This window comes from Cervus canadensis, chromosome 17, assembly GCF_019320065.1.
Source record: "Cervus canadensis isolate Bull #8, Minnesota chromosome 17, ASM1932006v1, whole genome shotgun sequence".
Lineage (NCBI taxonomy): Eukaryota > Metazoa > Chordata > Mammalia > Artiodactyla > Cervidae > Cervus > Cervus canadensis.
The window spans coordinates 19,877,755-19,899,524 of NC_057402.1; the positions used below are offsets into that span (position 1 = coordinate 19,877,755).

The 21,770-nt window shown below is 33.2% G+C and overlaps 1 protein-coding gene across 16 annotated transcripts in view; it reads right to left on the reverse strand.

Annotated features, from left to right (window-relative positions):
• Positions 1 to 21,770, reverse strand: part of MIA2 (MIA SH3 domain ER export factor 2) — a 90,554-nt gene that overhangs the window by 25,495 nt on the left and 43,289 nt on the right. For 9 of the 16 annotated variants that reach the window (XM_043434633.1, XM_043434635.1, XM_043434641.1 and 6 more), the window contains 13 exons: positions 19,313 to 19,384; positions 17,818 to 17,844; positions 17,156 to 17,266; positions 16,442 to 16,513; positions 15,446 to 15,550; positions 11,163 to 11,285; positions 8,799 to 8,916; positions 7,274 to 7,320; positions 6,437 to 6,527; positions 3,894 to 4,032; positions 3,159 to 3,260; positions 2,079 to 2,139; positions 1,405 to 1,440 (listed from right to left, as the gene is read on the reverse strand). In XM_043434633.1, coding sequence (XP_043290568.1) covers positions 1,405 to 1,440; positions 2,079 to 2,139; positions 3,159 to 3,260; positions 3,894 to 4,032; positions 6,437 to 6,527; positions 7,274 to 7,320; positions 8,799 to 8,916; positions 11,163 to 11,285; positions 15,446 to 15,550; positions 16,442 to 16,513; positions 17,156 to 17,266; positions 17,818 to 17,844; positions 19,313 to 19,384 — 1,104 coding nt within the window. The remainder of the gene's footprint in view (positions 1 to 1,404; positions 1,441 to 2,078; positions 2,140 to 3,158; positions 3,261 to 3,893; positions 4,033 to 6,436; positions 6,528 to 7,273; positions 7,321 to 8,798; positions 8,917 to 11,162; positions 11,286 to 15,445; positions 15,551 to 16,441; positions 16,514 to 17,155; positions 17,267 to 17,817; positions 17,845 to 19,312; positions 19,385 to 21,770) is intronic. The other 7 variants (XM_043434634.1, XM_043434636.1, XM_043434649.1 and 4 more) reach the window with 1 other exon arrangement.

A 21,770-nucleotide genomic window follows, 5' to 3' on the forward strand; every position in this document is an offset into this window, starting at 1 on the left:
CTAAACAAGAATTTCAATGTATTGAAAAGAAAAAGTATAAGACTTGGAATCTTAAAAAAAAAACATATAAGACTTAGAATCTAAAAGGTCAGTGTTTCAATCTCCAATCTTAACTCTCTAATCACGTGACCTAGGGCTGTTTCCTCATCAGGAAGACCTGAATTACAATACCCATTTTTTTTACAGTTATTGTGTGGACTAAGTGAGTAATATATGTAAAATGCCTTTGAGTACAGTGCCTAGAATATACGCAATACTAATAAACATCAGTTCCTCTCCATCTTTAAAAAATAATTTGCATCTGAGCATTTAGAAAGGAGTGAGGAAGACTAAACTCACTTCCAAGACCAGCATATTATTTCAATAACAAATATTATTTCAGTAACAAATATTACAGAAGCATATACATAAAAGCTCAAAACTGGGAAGGATCCTGATATTCAACTTATCTAATTTCTTACTCTAAGCTGAAATCTCCATTCCAAGAAACATCCATGCCTAAAAATAAAAATATCTTCCAAGCTTCAGTACAACAATGATAATTTAACAGTTAACATTTATTGAATGCCTACTATATGTCAGGTACTTGGCTTCAGAATTATCTTCTTTAATGTCATCACAATAACTGTGAAATAGATACTAGTAATATCTCTGTCTTTAGGTAAGGAACGGGTGGTAAGTGATAGAGCCAGGATAGCAACCAAGACAGGATGACTCCAGACCCCATATTCACCTACTGTGCAAATCACTTCCCCTTGAAGACTTTGAGGGGCAAGTCTTTCAAAGGCCAGCTGTTAACAACAGTTCTTCATGTTAGAGAGACCATCCTGATCATTACTCAAAATCTATATAGTTATCACTTTCTCATACAGTTCCTCCAAAACACTGACATGTCATTTCTTGTGAAGGTCTTTTTTTTAATGTGTAACAAGTAATTAAAAATCAGAGAATCAGATACCTGAATTATATTAATATAACTTTTAGAACTAGGACGGGCTTTAGATTATTACTTCAGCTAGTCCCATTGTTTTACAGATGAGTAAACAAGCCCAGAGAATTTTAAAAATTTGTCCACAAGTAATTAGCTGGCAATCCACTGCCTGAAACAAGTCTATGAATGTTGCCTCACCTCCCCCAGAGTATAAGCCCCAAAGAGTAAAGCTCCTTGCAAAGAAGTAATGTGCTAAAAGCAGAGAAGGAAAAATCAGATTTTGTGAATAACTGTATCATAACAAAGTATTTAGTTCATAAGGGATGTAATTCCACTACTGGTGAAATTAAAAGAAACTGATTTCTTTATACACTACCTTTTTTCTTAGTTATAAAAGTGTACCTTTACACTGCTCATCTAAATTAGGAAAAAGAACAATTTGACAAAAAAGCCTAAGAAAATTTAATACTTACCCAATTATCATGTGCTTTTTTCTCATGAGAAATAATCTGAAAAAGAAAAGTCATTAAAATACTACTAATAACTATTTTTTCTGTAAAAAACATTCATACCTACCACTATGATTTAATACAAAACTCATAAACTCAAATATAACTCAATCATCTCTAAAAAGTCAGCAAGTATTATTTTAAAGCAAATTTTCATATACATATGATCTACTCTATTACACTTCTAAAACAAAAACAATGTTAAGACAACTGAAATTTTTGTCTAGTACATTTCTGTTTTACACAATAATCAATTACAATCAGTTCAGTTCAGTTCAATTCACTCGCTCAGTCGTGTCCGACTCTTTGCGACCCCATGAATAGGAGATACCAATTAAGAAACAACTAGCCAGACTGGTCATATATTTATATATAAATAAAAGACCCTAATGCTGATATATGTTTATTTATTTATGCAACTCAAATTCCCAAATCAGCAGTAGTTCACATAGCAACTTTAAACAATGTCTCTTGTCCCAGAATCTTTGCTCCCTAGAAATGTTCCGCCACCACATGCAAAACCTCAAGAGACTAACTATACTCCTGCATCAAAACAGATATGAATTCAAACAAATCACCACTGTTTTAAGTTACACATACACACACACACACACACACACACACACACACACACATACCTGTCCTTGATAAGAATGAATAGTTCTCTCCAACTCTTCTTCTAGATCTTTGGCTCGCTTTCTATAAAGAACAAACAATCATTCTACTCTTAACATAAACTAAGAAATGACAGAACACACTATCTCTACTGAAAATATTAATTAATTTAACACCTAGACTGCTTTGTTTCATGTAATGCTAGAACTCCACATGTTCATCACCTTTGGGGTTGCTGGTTTAGTTGCAAGGTTCTAAAGCATATTTTTTTCCTGATATAATTTAAACATTAGGTAAGCTTTAGGAATATTACTACTTGAGTTTACCTAAAACAAAAATCATGAAAAGATTTAGATGGAATACTGGCTCATATTCATTTTTAAGAAGCATATTGGGAGATGTATTCAGATGTCTAGTGTCTTAATAGAACTCTAGGAAATTAAAGATCTGTGAGAAAGAAAATGCTATTACCTTTATAAGACTAAAAAGACTTAAAGTTCATAAGACTATAAAAAGACCTTATAAGACTAAAAACTTCTTTTGGATAAAATTCAAGCTTGCTCTTCCTAATGTAAAATGAAGTATCACAACAATTTGGAGTACTGCTGAATCTTGTCACTTATTTTCTCTAGGTTTTTATTATTTCTATTATTTTAGGATTGATTATTTCAGAAAGGATTGAGCTAAGGTAAAAACTAGATTTATGGTCTTATAAACACTTCTTCATAACTTTAATTAAGGCTTATTCTTTTTGCAGCATACTTCTCAAACTGATTAATATTATATACATTCTTCCCCATATGAACCAAAGAGGAAAGACCTTAAAATTAGTCACATTGACAAAGTTCTTAACTTTAACATAATATAGGATTGCCCATATTCAAATCCAACTACTCTAAGAGATTTTGAATTACATAAAGTAAAACTTTTTTCCTTTTTATATTTTCTGTATAATCACATAAGAGCAAGACATCTAAATGAAAAATAATAAAACAAAATTATGGGGGATTTTTTTTGATTACTCTATTATTTTTTTCTGCTTTTGGGCTTTTGTATGGATACCCTTCCTACCTCAAAAAGAAAGGGGTGAAATATATTCATACCTATAGGTCTCCAGCTCTTCAGCTGCATGGTTGATCTTTTCATCAGCTTTGGAAAGTTTCTCCTCTTTCTCTAACCGGTAATTTTCCTCCATTGTCAATTTCCTTAAAACAAAAAGTTTTTATTTCTGTTATTGTATGTCATAAAATAACCAATGGTATATTTTTAATTATATCACAACTGGTGATTTATTCTACTAAAGCAACCTGTAAATATCAATAAAAACATCACACGTAAGAAAAAAACAAATGTACCTGTGTGGAATTTAATATAATAGAATCAAATTGTAAAGCACCTTATCCAATACAGTACTACTAATACAGATGCTTTAAGAGTTCACCATTAGCATTTATATTTTTATCATTGAACAAAAAATGTTTCAAAATCAAATAGCTTTCTTAAAAAAATAAATTGATGAGATGCAACCCAATCATAAATTAAGAACTTTGAATAACCACATAATGAAAGTGAAAGTCACTCAGTGGTGTCCAACTCTGTGACCCCATGGACTATAGAGTCTGTGGAATTCTCTAGGTCAAAATACTGGAGTGGGTAGCCTTTCCCTTCTCCAGGGGATCTTCCCAACACAGGGATCAAACCCAAGTCTCCCACATTGCAGGTGGATTCTTTACCAGCTGAGCCACAAGGGAAGCCTAAATAATCACATAAGCTGAAAGCAAAATATCTTTAAGCTATTTTATCTGCCACTCAATGGAGTGACCAATGTAATTTATTACCTGTGAAGTATCATTTCATTTTCTTGATATAGTTCAGTCATTACTTTAAGTTTCTGCTGAAGTTTTTGAGTTTCACTTTCGAACTGTGTATTTTCTGACTGTAAAGATGCTTGTTCAGTCTGGAGATTTTTAATACACTCTACAGAAAAATTTTTTAAATCACAATTAAGGGAGCAAATATTTTGAGCTACACATTAATATTTTATAAAAATAAAAATTACAAAAACTAGTTATTAATAAACTAAATTCTTTCTGACAGAAAATTGATATTTTGTTTGCCTAAATACCTTTTAACATGTTAAAGAGCTATATAAATTATAATTTTTTTATTATTTAAGGATTTCCTACAAAAAATTTCTAAAACCTTCAGTACTCTAATTCTAGCATCTAATTTTCAGTCTAGGAGACAAAAGTCACTAAAATTCTCAAAGTTTTGGTGATGAGGATTTTGAAGGCAAATACTTTAGCTTAATATTTCCTGTGAATCTCTCCCACATGATTAATAATGTATCTTTTTTTCGCTAGTAAAGTTTACCCATTAATACTTCTACCCAGCCTCTTTTTAAGCCAAAATTTTTATACATGGTAAAAATCAAGCCAGAAATTTGGATCTTCTCATAACGAATGCCCCAAAGTCCTGCTGGCTTACACCAGATCAAGACTGGAAAGGAAAATACTAACTTTAGCTTTGTTTCAACCTAAAAGAATCATCCATGAAAATTAAACAATTCTAATTAATTATGATTATAAAATAATCAGTGGGTACACTAATTAGGGAAATTATTTGTTTCAACATAACATAATTCAACTCCTCTAAGACTAAGGTGACATCTCCCCAAAAAACGTGTATGAATCACAACCATAGGACAAATCTTGAAACAAGGCAAAACTCACTCTGCCTAAACAGGACAATTCCAAAACAATACTAACAATCATTAGAATTTTATTGATTTATGTAATGTTATATAATTATTCTAAAACATCTACTAATTAAATATACACACCAAAAAGATAGTTTAATACCTTAACATTAAATGATTAAATGTGCAGAAAATTGTCCACATCTGTCTTTCCAAGAAATTTTTAAATCTAGATCAGTAAAGTTTGTTGACCTTTGGCCTTAAGCCATTGCCATGCCATCTTAACAATTCTTAACAAGCCATTGTTAAGTCACTTAACTGACATTCATGTTGGATATTACTTCTTTTAAAATTGGATCATCTCTATTTAAAAAAAAAAATCAAACCAACACTTAAACTTTCATTATATTTTTTCACTTCTACCATAACTATTTTGTTTCAAATCCTCTGTATCTTAAAATAGCACTGTAAATGATTACCAAAAACGGCAGGGTCAGAGGAGAAACAATTCAGAAGAAAACCTTTCTGTTCTGAATAGAAGATTAATTATAGAAATTTATCTTTCATGACTCCCTAAAATAAGAAAGATTTGCAAGCAGGGACAGAAAGTCTCCAAATACTAGTTTTAGAAAAATAGTAATTTGCCAAGATACCATATTAAGTGATGGGGTAACTGGTGAGCAAATTCCTTACTGTCCCAGCACTCATTACAGTTCCTCACTGAGAGCCTGTTAATGTACTAAAATAGGGCTTCCTTGAAAGTAGGCTCCGTATCTTTTCCTCTTGTAAATCTCCCATGGCTTTCAGTACCATACATTAGCAAAACTTTAAGTTAATATTAATGTTTTCCAAAATTCAAAAATAACCGAACTACCAGTACCATGTGAATAGGGCAATGATAATTTTTTAAATAATCTGTATCTTTGGTGGTTCAACCTTTTCAAAAAATATCTTATTATAAATACAGTTTACTTATTTTAGAAATTTTTGAAAATAAGTAAAAAGAAAACAGAAATCTGTCCATGATCCCATATTCAAAGAGAATCATGGCTGACATTCGAGAATGTCCTTCCATCATTTTTTTATGCTAACAGTTATGCTGAATTTTTTTTTTTTTTACAATATGGAATGTTCCTTACATCAACTTTTAAAATTTTGGAACATAACAGTATTTGTTCACTTGAGGAAAAAAAATGCTATCAGCAAAATAAAAAAAAAATCTTTTCAGTGAAAAAAAACATCAGTTCTACAGGCCTAACATCATTCCCATATATGTTAATATACTATGCAAGGACATTAGAGGAAAAAACTGTACCATAAAAACATCTACAAAATATAGAAGTACCACTACTAAAAATCAAATCTGCAATTAACAAAGTTTTTTTTAACTAAGTTTTAATTTGCTACTTTTTAATAACTAAAACCATACCAAATATTTGACACTGAAATTGAAAGTACAGCTTTACATTTTTTTAATAATGCCATTAATTTTATATAAATATGGGGGAAACGATATGACTTTACCAACAATAAAAACTCAGACTAACTTTTCACAAATAACAAACAAAAGTAAAAAAAAAAAAATCAAATTGTATCTCCCCATAATTGATTCAATTAATGTTCTATTCTCTATAAGAAGACATATTTATTCAGAGAAACTTTGTAAGTCTATAGATTATCTACCTGTAAGCTCTTCTTTTGTTTTATCAACTTCAGATAATTGAGTGTAAATTTGGTTTCTTTCTCCTTCTAGGGTTTTTAAAGAAGCTCTTAACTTCAAAGAATGGGAGAAGGAGAAGAAAAAAAGCAACATTAAACAATTATACCAAAACAAATAAAAATCTCAATATACCATCCTAATCCTTTGAAGCTCTTTTACACTCCGATGAAATTACTACGCAGACTACAGAAGCCAACAATGGAGTTTCCATCTTAGAAAGTTAGCAAAGTCATCAACACATGTAAATCTCAAAACAGGAATAAAGAAGTCAGTGACTAATGCTTGAACAGCAGCTGTTTGCTTTCAGCACATAAATTTTGATCAAAGCAACCTTCAAGCTACATTACTGAAACTTCACATAGATCAATAAAGATCAAGATACCACTACTAGGATGAAACAGAGTAGGGATAAATCACAAGAAAATGAATCTAGTACCTACTTCTCAAGATAAGAGATGGGGCAATAGAATATTAGAAAACACTGAGACCAGAGGATGAAGAACATTGAAAGAGGAAAAGTATGGGAAAATATGTAGTAAATAATCTTAATACAGTCCTTATCCAAAGAAATGAGTGCACACCTTGAAAATTTTTATTACAATAAATTCTAAAAACTAACAATATGAATTTCTAGTTACTGTAAAAAAATTAAAAAGCAACTGAAGAAAATTCTGATCACTTCTAAAACTTCTGTCACTTATATGGTAACTATAAAATGGACATTTAAAACAGTTACTAGGATATATGGATTTAATCCATGCTTTATCTGTTTCTCTATATTCTTATGTAGTAATGCAAACCTTAGCAGCATGAATCAGTTTCTTCAAAGCTCCTTTTGGTTGATTATCTATAGTGAAAAACAAAAACATAATAACTTGATAAAACAGTACAATGACACAACAGACAGCCAAATGATTTTATTAGTTCACTCAACTAGAGCTTTATAATCCCTTGCTACAATAAAGAATTTAATATAAGGCACAGTGGCCTCAGACCTGCTCCAAGGAAGCTAAACAAAAAAAGCAATGGAATTATCATAGTATCATGTAACACGGTTCTTCACCACTAACTCCAAAAACAGAGTTAAAATAAGCATTTGGGAATCACCTAAATCTAGCCCAGTTTCAATTATTCTTAGAATCCCTCATCAGACAAAATATGACCAGAATTATATTCCAAATTAAAATAACATTAAACATGAGTTTTCTCATTAGAAAAATAATTATTTCTAAAAAAATAAATTAAAATTTAAAAAAAAGAAAAATAATTATTTCTTACAAGATAAAGCAGAAGTAAAAAAGTACAAACAGAACTATAGGTCTTTACTTTGGAGTATACTTTTCTTCCAAGACATTAATGTTATCATCAAAGAAAATCTTCTAAAAAAAAAGTCACACCTTCTCCTTAACATATTTTTTACTGACATAGAGGATGGAGGGAGAGAAAAGAGAAAGGTTACAAAAGTCAGAAAAACTATCACTGGGGGGAAACTCAAAGAAGGTACCTGAGATCTCTCTGCACTGTTCTTATGATTTTCTGTGAGTCTATACATCAAAACAAGATGTTCTCTTTCAAAGTCAAAAGAACTGATCTGAAAACATACTAAGTGGCTATAGGGAACCTAACTTCTGCTGAGTTTTCATACTGCAACCAGTAATGGCAACAGAATTTGGGCTGGTAAAAATTAAAGTACTGTCACCATATGAACCATCTAAAGAAATGCATCTTAAGGCATTCATTTATATAACACTCAATTTTCCAACTACTCACCCATCCATTTGATCAGCTTACAGTACAGGGGGAAATAGGCATGGAAAGAATTATGATGCTATGTGAAGACTGCTGTGGTCGTGGTTGTGGTTTAGTCGCTAAGTCATGTATGACTCTTGCGACCCCTTGGATTGTAGCCCGCCAGGCTCCTCTGTCCATGAGATTTCCCAGGCAAGAATACTGGAGTGGGTTGCCATTTCCTTCTCCAGGGGATTTTCCTGACCCAGGGATCGAACACACATCTCCCGCCTTGCAGGTGGTCCCCTACATTACAGGCAGATTCTTTACCACTGAGCCACCAGGGAAGCCAAAGACTGCTATAATGTACAACACATAAAAAGAACAGAGATGAGGAAGGCTGAAAGTCTATCTGAGGCACTGAAGAAAGATTTACTGAAATGGAGCTATCTTAGCTGAAACAACCATAAGGGATAGCGAGAGACGAAAAGAATATTACATGAGTATATAAAGAGTATTATGCACATGGGGAACTAAAAGGATATACAAGAGCCAGTCATCATTTCCAGTAAAAGAAGATGAGTTATGACTTAATACCTAGGTATGCATCACTTTCTGAATCACTCTTCACTTCCCATTCCAAGTTATCATCTGTAATGTCTTCACCAAGTACAGCAGTCCAGTCTTTCATCTTTCGTAAGCGCTCTGTCAGAGACTTGACATTTACCAAAGGGGGAAAAAAAGAGGGTAATGCCTTATGCTGACTTTACAACCTCTGAATGCATAACTGTAGTCTAAAAATCAATCCACATAGATAAAAGTACATGAGCTCTTACTCTCTACCCAGCATAAAATATGTAAATACTCTCAAAAACTAACATTTATTTACTATTAAGGTCTACAAGTTAAAAATAACAACTGGTTACTCTTAAATCAAATATGAAAAGTGAAAACGCAAAGTGTCAGTCACTTAGTCAGGTCCGACTCTTCATGACCCCATGGACTGTAGCCCACCAGGCACCTTTGTCCATGGAATTCTCCAGGCAAGAATACTGGCGTGGATAGCCATTCATTTCTCTAGTGATCTTCCAACTCAGGGATCAAACCCAGGTCTCCTGCATTGCAGGTGGATTCCTTACCATCTGAGCCACCAAGGAAGTCCAAATCAAATAAATATAATACCTAGTAATGGCCCATTTTTGCTAAATGTATCAATGACTATATAGTAACAAGATTTCTTTTTTTTTTTTTTGAAGTCGCTCAGTCGTGTCTGACTCTTTGCGACCCTGTGGACTGTAGCCTACCAGGCTCCTCCCTCCATGGGATTCTCCAGGCAAGAGTACTGGAGTGGGTTGCCATTTCCTTCTCCAGATAGTAACAAGATTTCTTATGTGGTATTTCTCACTGCCACAGTAAGAGCAGTCATTAACATGAGAACAAATTTTGTGTGAAGTCAAACAAATCCCCAGGTGAAGTACATGATATATGAAAAAAGAGATTTCACAGATTCAATTTATTCAAGTAAACAACTAGCTGAGGAGATCAACTGACATAACTGACAAAAAGAAAAAGAAATTGTAAAAGAGAATCTGAGTTGCAACATTAGAGGCTTTGCTATAGTTCTTTTTGAATTTTCTTAAAGATTTTCTTACACTATAGAGAATAAAATAGACTATTCCATGTATTTCTGTGGAAGGACACACCTAAAAGACTGATTCTGCTCTATAATTTCCACCCTTCAATCTCCTCCCTTTTGAGAGTTCCAGGCACAAATGTCATGGCCTACAGCTCTGAGCAGAGTTTGAGATTAGCACCTCATTCTTCTTCTGTTAGGAAGAGTCCCAAGTCTTTTAGCAAAGTTTAGGAAAAAATAAAACAAAACAATATGCCAAATTACAAATACAAATCCTAATGATGGAACTGTGAAAACATCTTTGCAAGCATGCTAAGTCGCTTCAGTCGTGTCCAACTCTTTGTGACCCCATGGACTGCAGCCCTCTAGGCTCCTCTGTCCATGGGATTCTCTAGGCAGGAACCCTGGAGTGGGCTGCCATGCCCTCCTCCAGGGACCGTCCCAGGGATCGAGCCCCCGTCTCCTGCACTGGCAGGTGGGTTCTTTACTGTTGAGACACTGAGGAAGCCCCCAAAACATCCTTAGTAGTGAAGTAAATAGTGTAAATGTATAGCTTTCAAGATGACATCATCCACTTCACTGTGCAGGTTACAGAATGTTAGTTGTACATCTTATTAGTTAATATTCACACTTGAGTATCTGTTTGCAGCTTAAAAATGTAAGATTTAAAAGTGTAGGCAGGAAAAACTGGTAGAAGGGAGAGATAAGAAGTAGGAAAAAAATCAATAAATCTTAACAGTAATACCAATTATTTTATTCCTAATGGAGTTAAAGTGCAACTAGATTTACCTAAAATATTCATCTCTGTGAAAGTACATATACTGGTTAATCTAGGCATTAAAGATATTCATATTTATATTCAATGCATATAACTTCGTTTGTCCAATTTATAAAATTCTTTCTAACTCTTCTCATCAACAAAAAAAGATGGAAATCTTAAGATAAAAGCTAAAATCCAAAGTCTTTTGTCTTTCTTCATTAAATAGCTAGGCTAAAATAGAAGAGAGAAGAAAAAAGGACATGGGGAATACATATATGTGTGTATACATACACACACACACATATATATATACACATATATATACATACACACACATATATATACATATATATATATATACACACACACACTACAAATCTACAAGTTTTCAAAGAACATTTGGCAACAAGAATAAAAACACAGTAAGTACAACTAGCAATGTTTGCCAAAAAGTACATCTCCTCAAATGTCCTCAAAATAAAAGCTGTTAAAAACAAAATTTCTTATATTTCACAATTAATTTAAAGTTCTAGCTTAACTCAGTCATTAAACCAGCAGGGACATTTACCTTAATCTGATTTTCTTTATCACACAGAACTTGTTCCACATGTACTTTGTAGTCTTCAAATGTTATTTTCTGTTTATTAAGCTCATTCACTTGTTCTCTCAATTCTTCAGCTTCTTGTAAAAGCTAAAATTTAAACCCCAAAGAAAAAGAAAAGCAACTCTTATTATCTCATCATATTTATGCACAGGTACACTTATTTATGGGGTTCCCTTGTGGTTCAGCTGGTTAAGAATACACCTGCAATGCGGGAGACCTGGGTTCCATCCCTGGGTTGGGAAGATTCCCTGGAGAAGGGAAAGGCTATCCACTCCAGTATTCTGGCCTGGAGAATTCCATGGACTGTATATCCATGGGGTCACAAAGAGTCGGACACAACTGAGCGACTTTCACTTTCACACTTATGTATGTAAGGTGTATCATTAATAGAACCTCACAAAAAGGAGAGTAACTCATATTCTTGTATCAAACTCAGGTGTAGATGCACTTATTTATATATACCTAGGTGCACCACTAATAAAGAGGCTTCCCGGGTCACTCAGTGGTAAAGAATTCGCCTGCCAGCACAGGAGACCTGGGTTTGATCCCTGGGTTGGGAAGATCCCTTGGCGACAGAAATGGCAACCCACTTCAGTATTCTTGCCTGGGAAATCCCATGGACAGAAGAGCCTGGTGGGCTAGAGTCCACGGAGTTGCAAAGAGTCCAACACAACTTAGCAACTGAGCACACATGCACCACTAATAAATATTATACAACAAAATGTGCTGCTAAGAAAAGCGAGAAAAAAGGAGGTGGTGAGGAAGGAGGAGTGTAATGAGGAAAGAAGGGAAGGAAGGAAGGGCTCCCTTTTTCAAAGAACTTTTAAAACATGGGTTTTAAAGTAAAATAACAGACACTTTAACATTCTTCAACTACTTACATGATAAATTTATATCAAATTAAAAGCTTTCTGAGACAAACACACTTGTTAGATTTGGCCATTTTTTGCCATTCTTTATATCCCATATAACATGCCATACCTCATTTATATTAATCTTTTTTTTTTAATCATGGGCCATTTTGTGGCTAACTAACCTTCAGAAATACCCTTAATCTAGAATAGATCAAATTCTGCATAAACAATCTTCTACTGTACAGACTTTTACAGAGGAGAACTTTCTCAACATGAATAAACGGTCAAGATGGTCATATAAGATAAACTTAACTACATAATGCTTATTTCAAAGTTTTAAAAATCAAAAAATAACAAAAATAAAATTTAAAATTTAAAAACAAGCAAGTAACTAGAAAGAAATATTTATATATACCAAAGGGTTAATAACTGTAATATGCAAAAAGCTTTTAGAAGTCAGTAAGAAAAACAGGTCCTCTCCCCCAAAAAACAGAATCAGCAAGTAATTTACAAAACAATCAGCCTATATATATATGGAAAAAAGGCCAAATTTATTTAATCTTTAAAACTCTATTTTATTAAATAGTAATTACTGGGTTTCCCTGCAAAATTAAGGCTTCATCAGCATATTCCCTAGCACACAAAAAACTAGTCCTTCTCCACGTATGTTAGTAAAATAAGACAATTTTGACAGATTAAAAATAAATAAGAATTGAAGAATAAAACTTGGATTTGGTGACTGGCTGATCTTTAGTGAGTTACTAAGGAGACTGCATACAAAGCAAGCAGTCTTATTAGGTTAAAGAAGGAATGTGTTAGACCATGGAGTCAGTGCATACAGAATAGTTTATTTCAAAAACTCTGATGACCAAAAAGGAGTTAGATTAAAGCAGCTATAAAGAGTAAGACAATCTAGATGAAATATTTTCAATGTACAGAAGGTCACTTTTGACTATATTGATAACATAGCAAAATTAACACAGGATATATTGATACCAGCCACTTTCTCCTGAAATCTACTAAGATGACAGTAAAGAGGTGTAAGGGGGAAAAAAAGCATAAACCCACAAGGAAAAAGACAAATGTGATGAAGAAAAAGATAGTTCCAGAAGTGGAAAGTGATGGAAGCATAGTAAAAGACCAGACAATTGAAATCTAAGGCAGAAGATGGTAGAGTCTAAAAGCAGTGTTGACTTGATACAAACCAGGAAGGCTCATGTACTAGTTTATAAGTGGAATGAAAAGAGAAGTACTGTTCAAAAGTCTGTATGAAAACCAGTTAGAGAAAACCCCATGTTCTCCCCACACATACATATACAAACATTCTAATTCTCAGTTCATCCCTCTCTCCCTCTTTTACATGCACGAACACATGCATGTGCACACACACTTACACAGACATACACACATCTGGCAAAAGCCTGGAGGGTTTTATTCTCTGGAGAGCTAGAATCTGAAACTCTGGGACACCTGACCCAGGTAAAGGTGTGAGTAATAAGCTGTAAGCATAAAAGCATTAAGTGAAAACTGATATACTGAACAGTGAGATACCAGCTCCTTACCTCACTAAGCTGCTTACCTCAATGTTCACCAACAGCCCTATACCTCCCAAATAGGAACTGTGGAGGACTCATCTCTGTGGAAAATGGTCTCTGAATACCAACATCTGGACACTCTCCAAAGAAATACCCTAGCCAGATTACTATGTAGAAAGGCCCATAAGAAACACACACAGGGCTTCCAACTAGATTTGGAGACCCCTACTATTAAATAAATAGACACCCATGAATCACCAAACATCTGAAAAAAGAAACTCTTAGACAAAAGACATAGACTAAAACAGAAAACAAAGGAACTCAAAGAAAACAAGGCAACTCAGCAAAAAAAAAAAAATCAAAAAAGAGTAGGGGGAAAAAAACATGACGTCCTCAGCAAAGTAAGACATTGCATCCATGAAACCAGTAAAAAGCATAAGCAAAACAACAAAGAATTCTTACAAGTAAAAAATATCAGAGAATAAGTGAACAAAAGTTTCATAGTCATAAAGAAACCAAAAAAGACATTTTAAAATAATTTCATACATCATACAAAATACACCCCAAAATGAATGAAATAATTCCAGTAAATTTCCCAGAGCTGAATCAAGAGTTTCTAGACAGAGTGTATCCAACAAATATATGGAAAAAGACCCACACTAAGCCATATCATTGTGAAATTTCAGAGAAGTGGAAATAATGAAAGATACTAAAATTTTCCACAGAGGAAAAGAGTAGGTCACAAAAAAGGTTCAGTAATCCAAACAGCACTTGATTTCTTACAAGTGAGTCTGGAAAATGAAGACAATAGAGCAATAATGTCAAAAGTTCAAGAAAAGAAAAACTGGAACCCAGAAGGTATGCAACCAAAATGTTAGCAGTATGAGAGAAGACATTCTAAGTCATGAAACTTCCTAAAAAGTTCCCTCCTATACTTTTCCTCAGGAAGATAATCAAGGGAATTTACCACATAAAGCACACACAGGACATAAGAAATAGAAGATCCAACACAGAAGACAGAAAAGTCAAAGGATACGGGGAGAAGGGAAATCTCAGAACGGCAGAAATATAACAGACCTAGAGAACAAGTTCCTACTGAACTAGGATGGAAGACCCCAGAAAGTACTGCTTCAGGGAAAAAAATGAAATTAGTAGATTAACCAAAGCCTTTGCACACATAAACAAAATATTTACATAATCTCTAAAAGAGACATTTATGATTGAAATACAGATAAATTACAGATAGGTATAAAAGAAGCAAGACAATTATTAACTCTATGGCAAATAAAAAGTTGAGTGAAACAGAATACGTAATCAGAGCACATCATGTGGCTTAGCTGTGAACAAGTTTAGAAAATTATAAATAATGTTATAATTTTAAAAAATTTCCCACTGAAAAATTCTAACTGTATTGGGAGAACAGTAGGAGAGGAAATATGTTTGGGTGTGTGGCAGTGTCTACATATGTGAGGAGGAAGAAGATAAAAGTTAAATCCTTACAATATCTGCCACCTTAAGTAACTGCTTCTGTCCTTAGGCCCCTAGCTGCAATAACTATCATGGTTTTCTCTGCTCTCCTACAATCTGGCTTTGAAGATTTGTGCTAAACGCTATTTGCTATTATTATCAAAATGGTGAGTGTCCAGGCTTACTTTCACTCCTGGGGGAACACGGTTCCAGGAATACAGACCTTTGTATGCTATACAAAAGAGACACCATAGGATACATAGAGATTGCCCTGCTCTTGTGGTCTCCAGAAATAGCCTACTTTTGCCCCCAGCATGAGTCAGTCATGAGTATGCCTGGAACATTTATAACCATATACTCACAAGTTGAGGAGTCCCTTTTCAGTACAAACCTGTTTCTGTTTTTCCTGAAGTTGAGAATTTTCACTCAGAGCATCTTTTATAGCTATCTTAAGTCGTTCTTCATTCATCTGAAATATTTTGAAGGTTGTTTTGGCCTAAGTAAAATACAACATAATGAGATTACAAGAATTGGTTTGAAAGCCCTTTTTTATACACACTCCTTGAAACATGGGATTAAAATTAAAAATATGCCAATATTAATAGGAGAGGCAGCATGCTATAGCAGAAAAAAGGCTGACTTAAACTCACGGTCTAGTCCCTCAAGGTCTAGTTGCTCTGCCACTAACTTGCCACATGACTCTGGACAAATGATTTAACCTCTCGTAACCTTCTATGTACTACCTGGCAAATTTCATTAACTTTCTATTGTCTCTCTTACTAGAACTTAAAATCCACAAGAGCCTTTCTGTCCATTTTGTCTAGTAATATTAAGTGCCAATCACCTTCAACAGTGAACAGTACACACAGCTATGGCTCAAGAAATACTATTCAATGAAAAGAATGAACTCTCCTCAGATACTGTGTATCTTACGACTGTGTCTAGGGCCTCCCTGGTGGCTCAGCGGTGAAGAATCTGCCTGCCAATGCAAGAGACACAGGTTCAATCCCTGATCCAGGAAAATTCCACATACCAAGGACCAACTAAGCCTGTTTGCTACAACTATTGAGCCTGTACTCTAGAGCCCAAGAGCCACAACTACTGAGTCCACGCACCACAACCACTGAACCTTGTACACCTAGAGCCTGTGCCCTGTAGCCAGAGAAGTCACTGCACTGACAGGCCTGTGCACAGCTTCCAGAGAGTTAGCCCCCACTGCCCACAGCTAGAGAAAAAGCCCGCACGGCAACAAAGACACAACACAGCCAAAAGTAGATGTTTTAAAAACTGTATCTAAATTCTAATATTTAATTCTTTAATCATAAAAGTAATAGCAAAATGTAAATGATCTTTAAAGCAATAGATCTATTAAAATAATTCAACTTACTTCAGCTACTTGTGATTTGAGGGACTTGGATTCATCCTCTAGGGACTGGATCCTTTTTGAAATGTCCAACATCTAAAAAGACAGTATCAATCAACAAGTATTTACTGAACTTGTCCAATTTTCAAGATGCTATTTCTATCAAGTATATTATTAACCTAACACTTTTGGTCCAAAAGGGAGGATTCAAATTAAGAAAACTTAACAGCTATATGCTTAAAGGGATTTTATATGAAAGTTATATAACAACAATATTTCAACTCATCTTTAATATTTCTTAACATTTAAGTTATATATAAGAAGGCTACTAGCATTATATCTTCCTAAATAATCTCACACATTAAGATCATCCTTAAGACAGATTTTAATATAAAGACAAATAAAGGAAAGTTTAACTTCCTAAAACACTTTCTGAGTAATAAAAAAAACTACTATGTATGTGATTATTCAACTTAAATGATTTATGTGAGCTACTCCACAGTGCAAACAGAAAATTTCTATAAGAATATGCAAGAAATGTAACATAGTAATGCTAACCTCTAACAAATGAAAAGAGCTAGAGGACCCAGAAAATCTTATTCTCCACTTTATAGCCTTCTCTATTCTTTGGACTTTTTTTTTTACAGTGCATGTAATACTTTAACCGAGATCATATAACCTTTTTTTAACTCAATAACTTTCTTTTTCCTATAGTCTCCTCAAACACAAAAGTCCTACCAACTCATCTTGCTTCGAATGTTTAGATTTCTCTTCCTTTAACTCTTTTTCTAGAATGAGTATTTCATCCTCAAGTTCAGATTTGAACCCGTTCAATTTTTCACAGAATGCCTGAAAGAGGAATAAAACTTTGTAAGACAGTCATGGGAATATTTGGTCAAGATAAATCAGATGAATGTAATCAAATACACACACTGTAAGTTAAATAAAAAGTCTAGTTCAAATATTCGTTCATTTTTATAACACTGAAATAACAGCAATACTAGCAGATGTTAGCAAACTTTTTCTATAAAGTGATAGTAAATATTTTAGGCTTGAAAGCCATGCAGTTTCTGTCCCAGCTAAAGTCATATACATGTGTAGCAAGAAAGCAAAGACAATACATAAATGAATGAGCATGGCTGTGTTTCAATAAAATTTTATTTACAATAACAGGTGGAGAGCTCAGAGCCCAGTTTGCCAACTTCTGCTCTAAAGCATTATAAAAGAAGCAATGAGAAAAAACCCAATTGCATATAATACATAAAATCAAAAATAAACTCAAAAGACAATCAAGATAATATTCTACACTGAATTAAGACTTATTTTCTGTGGCCTTTTTAATTTAAAATGATTAGTTATTGGATTATCCAGTTGGAATTTAAATACTGTAATAAACATACCTCTGATATTTGTGATCCTTCAACAAACTTGTTAAAAGAAAAATAAACCAAAAGAATCAAAGAACTTAATGCAGGCCAAAATAAAACTAGAATAAGTACATACTATATCATACTGGTTAAAAAGCATATTTATATATATATGCATATATTTCCCCAGATTTGACTATCTGATGATACAAGTTCTCTGACTTGAATCAAAATTACCCTGATATTTGGATTTTATCTACAGATTCAAACAGCAATTTTTTGTAACTATACCACATTATAGTTTATATTCAACTATGCTTACCAATCTTGAAAATAAACACTGTATGTTTCAAAAAATTACTACAATTAGAGAAAAACTTCTAAAATATTCATTTTAAAGTAAAAATTCAATGCCTAAGAATAAATTGGTGTGCTTTATTTTATCCACAACATTGCAAAGCTTAAGTAAATATATTTGTGCTTCAGTTTTTGTTCTTTTGTCAGCATGCTAAATTTCGTGTGAAATTCTATTTTATTCAATCTAATAAGTTACTATGAGAACACTAGTTAAAATAGAGGGTCAACAAATAAAATATAATAATTTCAACAAGTTCTTGACAATATTAATTGGTAAAATGAAGAAAGAAAAGGTTAAGAATTCAATTTTACTTGGAATTCAATTTATGACTTCCTTTGGATGCTACTAGGAAATTCTGATCCATATGCTTTGATGGTTATAAACATCAGTGACGGAGAACTGCGAAGCTAAACTGAACATATATACCAAAGGTACAAAGTCCATCATTTTCTACTTTAACATTAGTATGCTTTTTACAACACTTCCATCTCTAAACAGTAGCAGGACACTCCTATTACAAACCCTTATCTGTCATACCTTGACATTTTCCTTCCTCCCTATTAGCCAAAATCAAACCTGGCTCAGGAGCGCCAACTCTGTATTTCTTCCAAACTCTACATTCTGTGGCATCATTTGCTACCTTGAAATTGGTCATAGTAGGAGTATATACACAACAGAACTCAGCAGGTGTTACAAATAAAGGCTCCTACTTTTTAGATACCAGCACATCACTGTGTGTAACATTCTAGTCAGCTCCTAACCCTTTGATGAGGTAAAGGCAAGAACTGCCTCAACTTACATAATTTACTATTTCAAATTACTCCTAAATTTATGAAAATGAATTCTATTTTTCCGTCCTGAAGCAAATTGAGCCAAAAAAGGAATGATTACCCTAATGCACTTCCCAGGAATGAAGAATTAAGAGCGTCTATACAACTCTAGATGACAATGAACTGAATATGCTTGACTCAAAACAAGTCATCAACAAAGGCTCAAAATTTTAAAATACCTTATGCTACTTACTAACATTCTATTTCCTATATTTAACTTAAATTTTTTTAAGTTTTAATATCCATGAAATGTGAGTTTTGAGAAGATACATGACTTTTAAAGTTTGTCATTTAGTAAGAACCTTTCTTTTAACTTTTGTAAGTATCTATTTGTTCTTACCTCCAAACTTTGTGCTTCTGTTGACTCCTTTTCAAAGTTGGCATCCTTTAAAGATGACTCTAAGCCTTCATACTGAAAAAAAGCAACACTATAAGTAAAAGTACTATAAATTTTATTCCAAACGTGCCCTCTGACCCACCAATTCTATGAGAAGCAACAGTTAAGACCGCACTGCAGAAAGACAGCATCATCCACAGCTTCAGATTTACCACAATAATTTTTATTATACTATTACTGATACTCAACATGGAAAAATCTGGCATTCAAGAAAATAAGATCTGAGTGAGAATCAAGAGAAAAACTGAACAAGAGAAAAAAACAATCTTAGAGGGTTCAGGTAACAGAGTTCTCCTTCAGACAACAAAGTAAGTAAGCTTAATATATAAGAGGAACTAAAAGACAATCATTGAGCCAAAGAAAAAGAACTACAAAAAGAGCCACACAACCTTTAGAGCCGAAAAAGGCAATAGATGAAATTAAGAAGGTTTAAAAGGTGATTAGGCATAGGTGAAGACAATTAGTAAAATGGAAGCTAGAGCAGAAGAAAATATCCAGACTGAAGTGTGAACAAAAAGATAAGAAATCCAGAGAACATAACAGATATGTGGGATATAGTAAAAGGCTAAAATACAAGTATTTGGAATCCCAGCAAGAGAAGAAAAAAAGAGCAAAAACAATATTTGAAAAGGTTATGATCAAGAGAATTACAAAACAAATAAGACATTAAGCCACAGATTCTGGAACATCATGAAGCCCAGGGATGAATAACAGAAGATACCACATCCACACAACTAATAACACTGCTGAAAATCAAAGATAAAGAGAAAATCATAAAAATAGGCACATAGTTTCTTATAAAGTTATACACTTCCTGCCATATGACCCACTAATTCTGAGGTACTTACAAAAGAAAAATAAAAACATATACCCACACACCAAAAAAAGGTAGAATGATCATAGCAACTTTATTCATAATAGCCAAAGATGGAAATAACCACATTAAGAGGTAAATGGATAAAAGAAAATGTGGTATGTTGATATAATGCAAATTTACTTTCAAGTTTAAAAAAAAAAAAACTACTATATGCAACAACATAGTGAATCTCAAAAATACAATGCTACCTGAAAAAAAGCCAGACACAAAAAAGTATGATTTCATTTACAGAAACTCTAAAATAGACAAAAACTAATTTATGGAGATAAAAATATAAACAGTGGTTGCTGGCAGGGGTATGGGACTGAATGAAAATGAGGACAAGGGAATTTACAAGGGTGATAGAAATGTTTTATGTACTAATGAGGGTGGGAGATTCCTGGGTGAATACACCTGTGAAAATTCACAGAACTGTGTATTTAAGAATGTCCATTTAACTATTGAAAACTATACTTCAAGTTTTTAAATTGAAAGAGAAAAATAATATAAAAAAAGACATAACACCAAATTTCAATAAAACTTAGAGCTGACTTTGACCCACAAACAACATGCCAAGAAAAAAGTAGTAAAATGAGGTGTCCCCAAAGTGGCTTAAAGAAAATAACTGCCAACTCAGACTTCTATAAAGAACATTATACAAAACAGAGAAATAAAGACATGATCAGACAAAAACTAAGAGTTATCGACAGTATATTATAGAAAAAAAAGAACAGGAGCTCCTTCTATTCTTTACAAAAATCACCCCAGATGGAAGCTGGAAAGGAAAGGAAGAATGAAGAGTAATGGAAAGAATAAATGTGTGGATTAATCCAAATGAATCTTGACTGTCTCAAAGAATAATAAAATTATTTGGGGGTTTATATAAATATAAAGGCAAAATATAATGCAATGGCATATACATGAAAGGGGGCAAGTGAAATTAAAGCATTCTAAGATCTTTGTACTATCAATTAAGCAGTATTATAATAGCACAAGTTTATATTAGAACTCAATAAATTAAAAATATATGCTCTAATCTTGAAGGTAACCATTAAAAAAAAAATCCATAACTAACAAACCCACTGATGTAGAAAATATTGAATTAGTAAAAAAACTTTGCAACCCAAAAGTAAAAAAACAGAAGAGAAAAAGGCATGTGGAACAGATGGGTCAAATAGAAAATAGTTAAGATGGTCGATTTGACCCCTAATAAATTAGAAATTATATTAAACGCAAATGAACTAAATAGTCTAATTAAATAAAAATATTTTTTAGACTGATTAAAAAAAGAAAACCCCATAAAAAAAAAAAACACATAGCTAGTGTTCAAATCACTAGCTATGAGGGAAATGTACATTAAAACCTCACTGAACAACACTATAAATCAACTATACATCAATAAAATTTAAAAAAACAAACAACTCATTGAGCCAACACTTCACATCCATTAGGATGGCTATAACCAAAAAGACATAATAACAAGTGTTGGAAAAGATGTGGAGAAAATGTGGAAATATAAACTGGCACAGCCACTGTGAAACACAA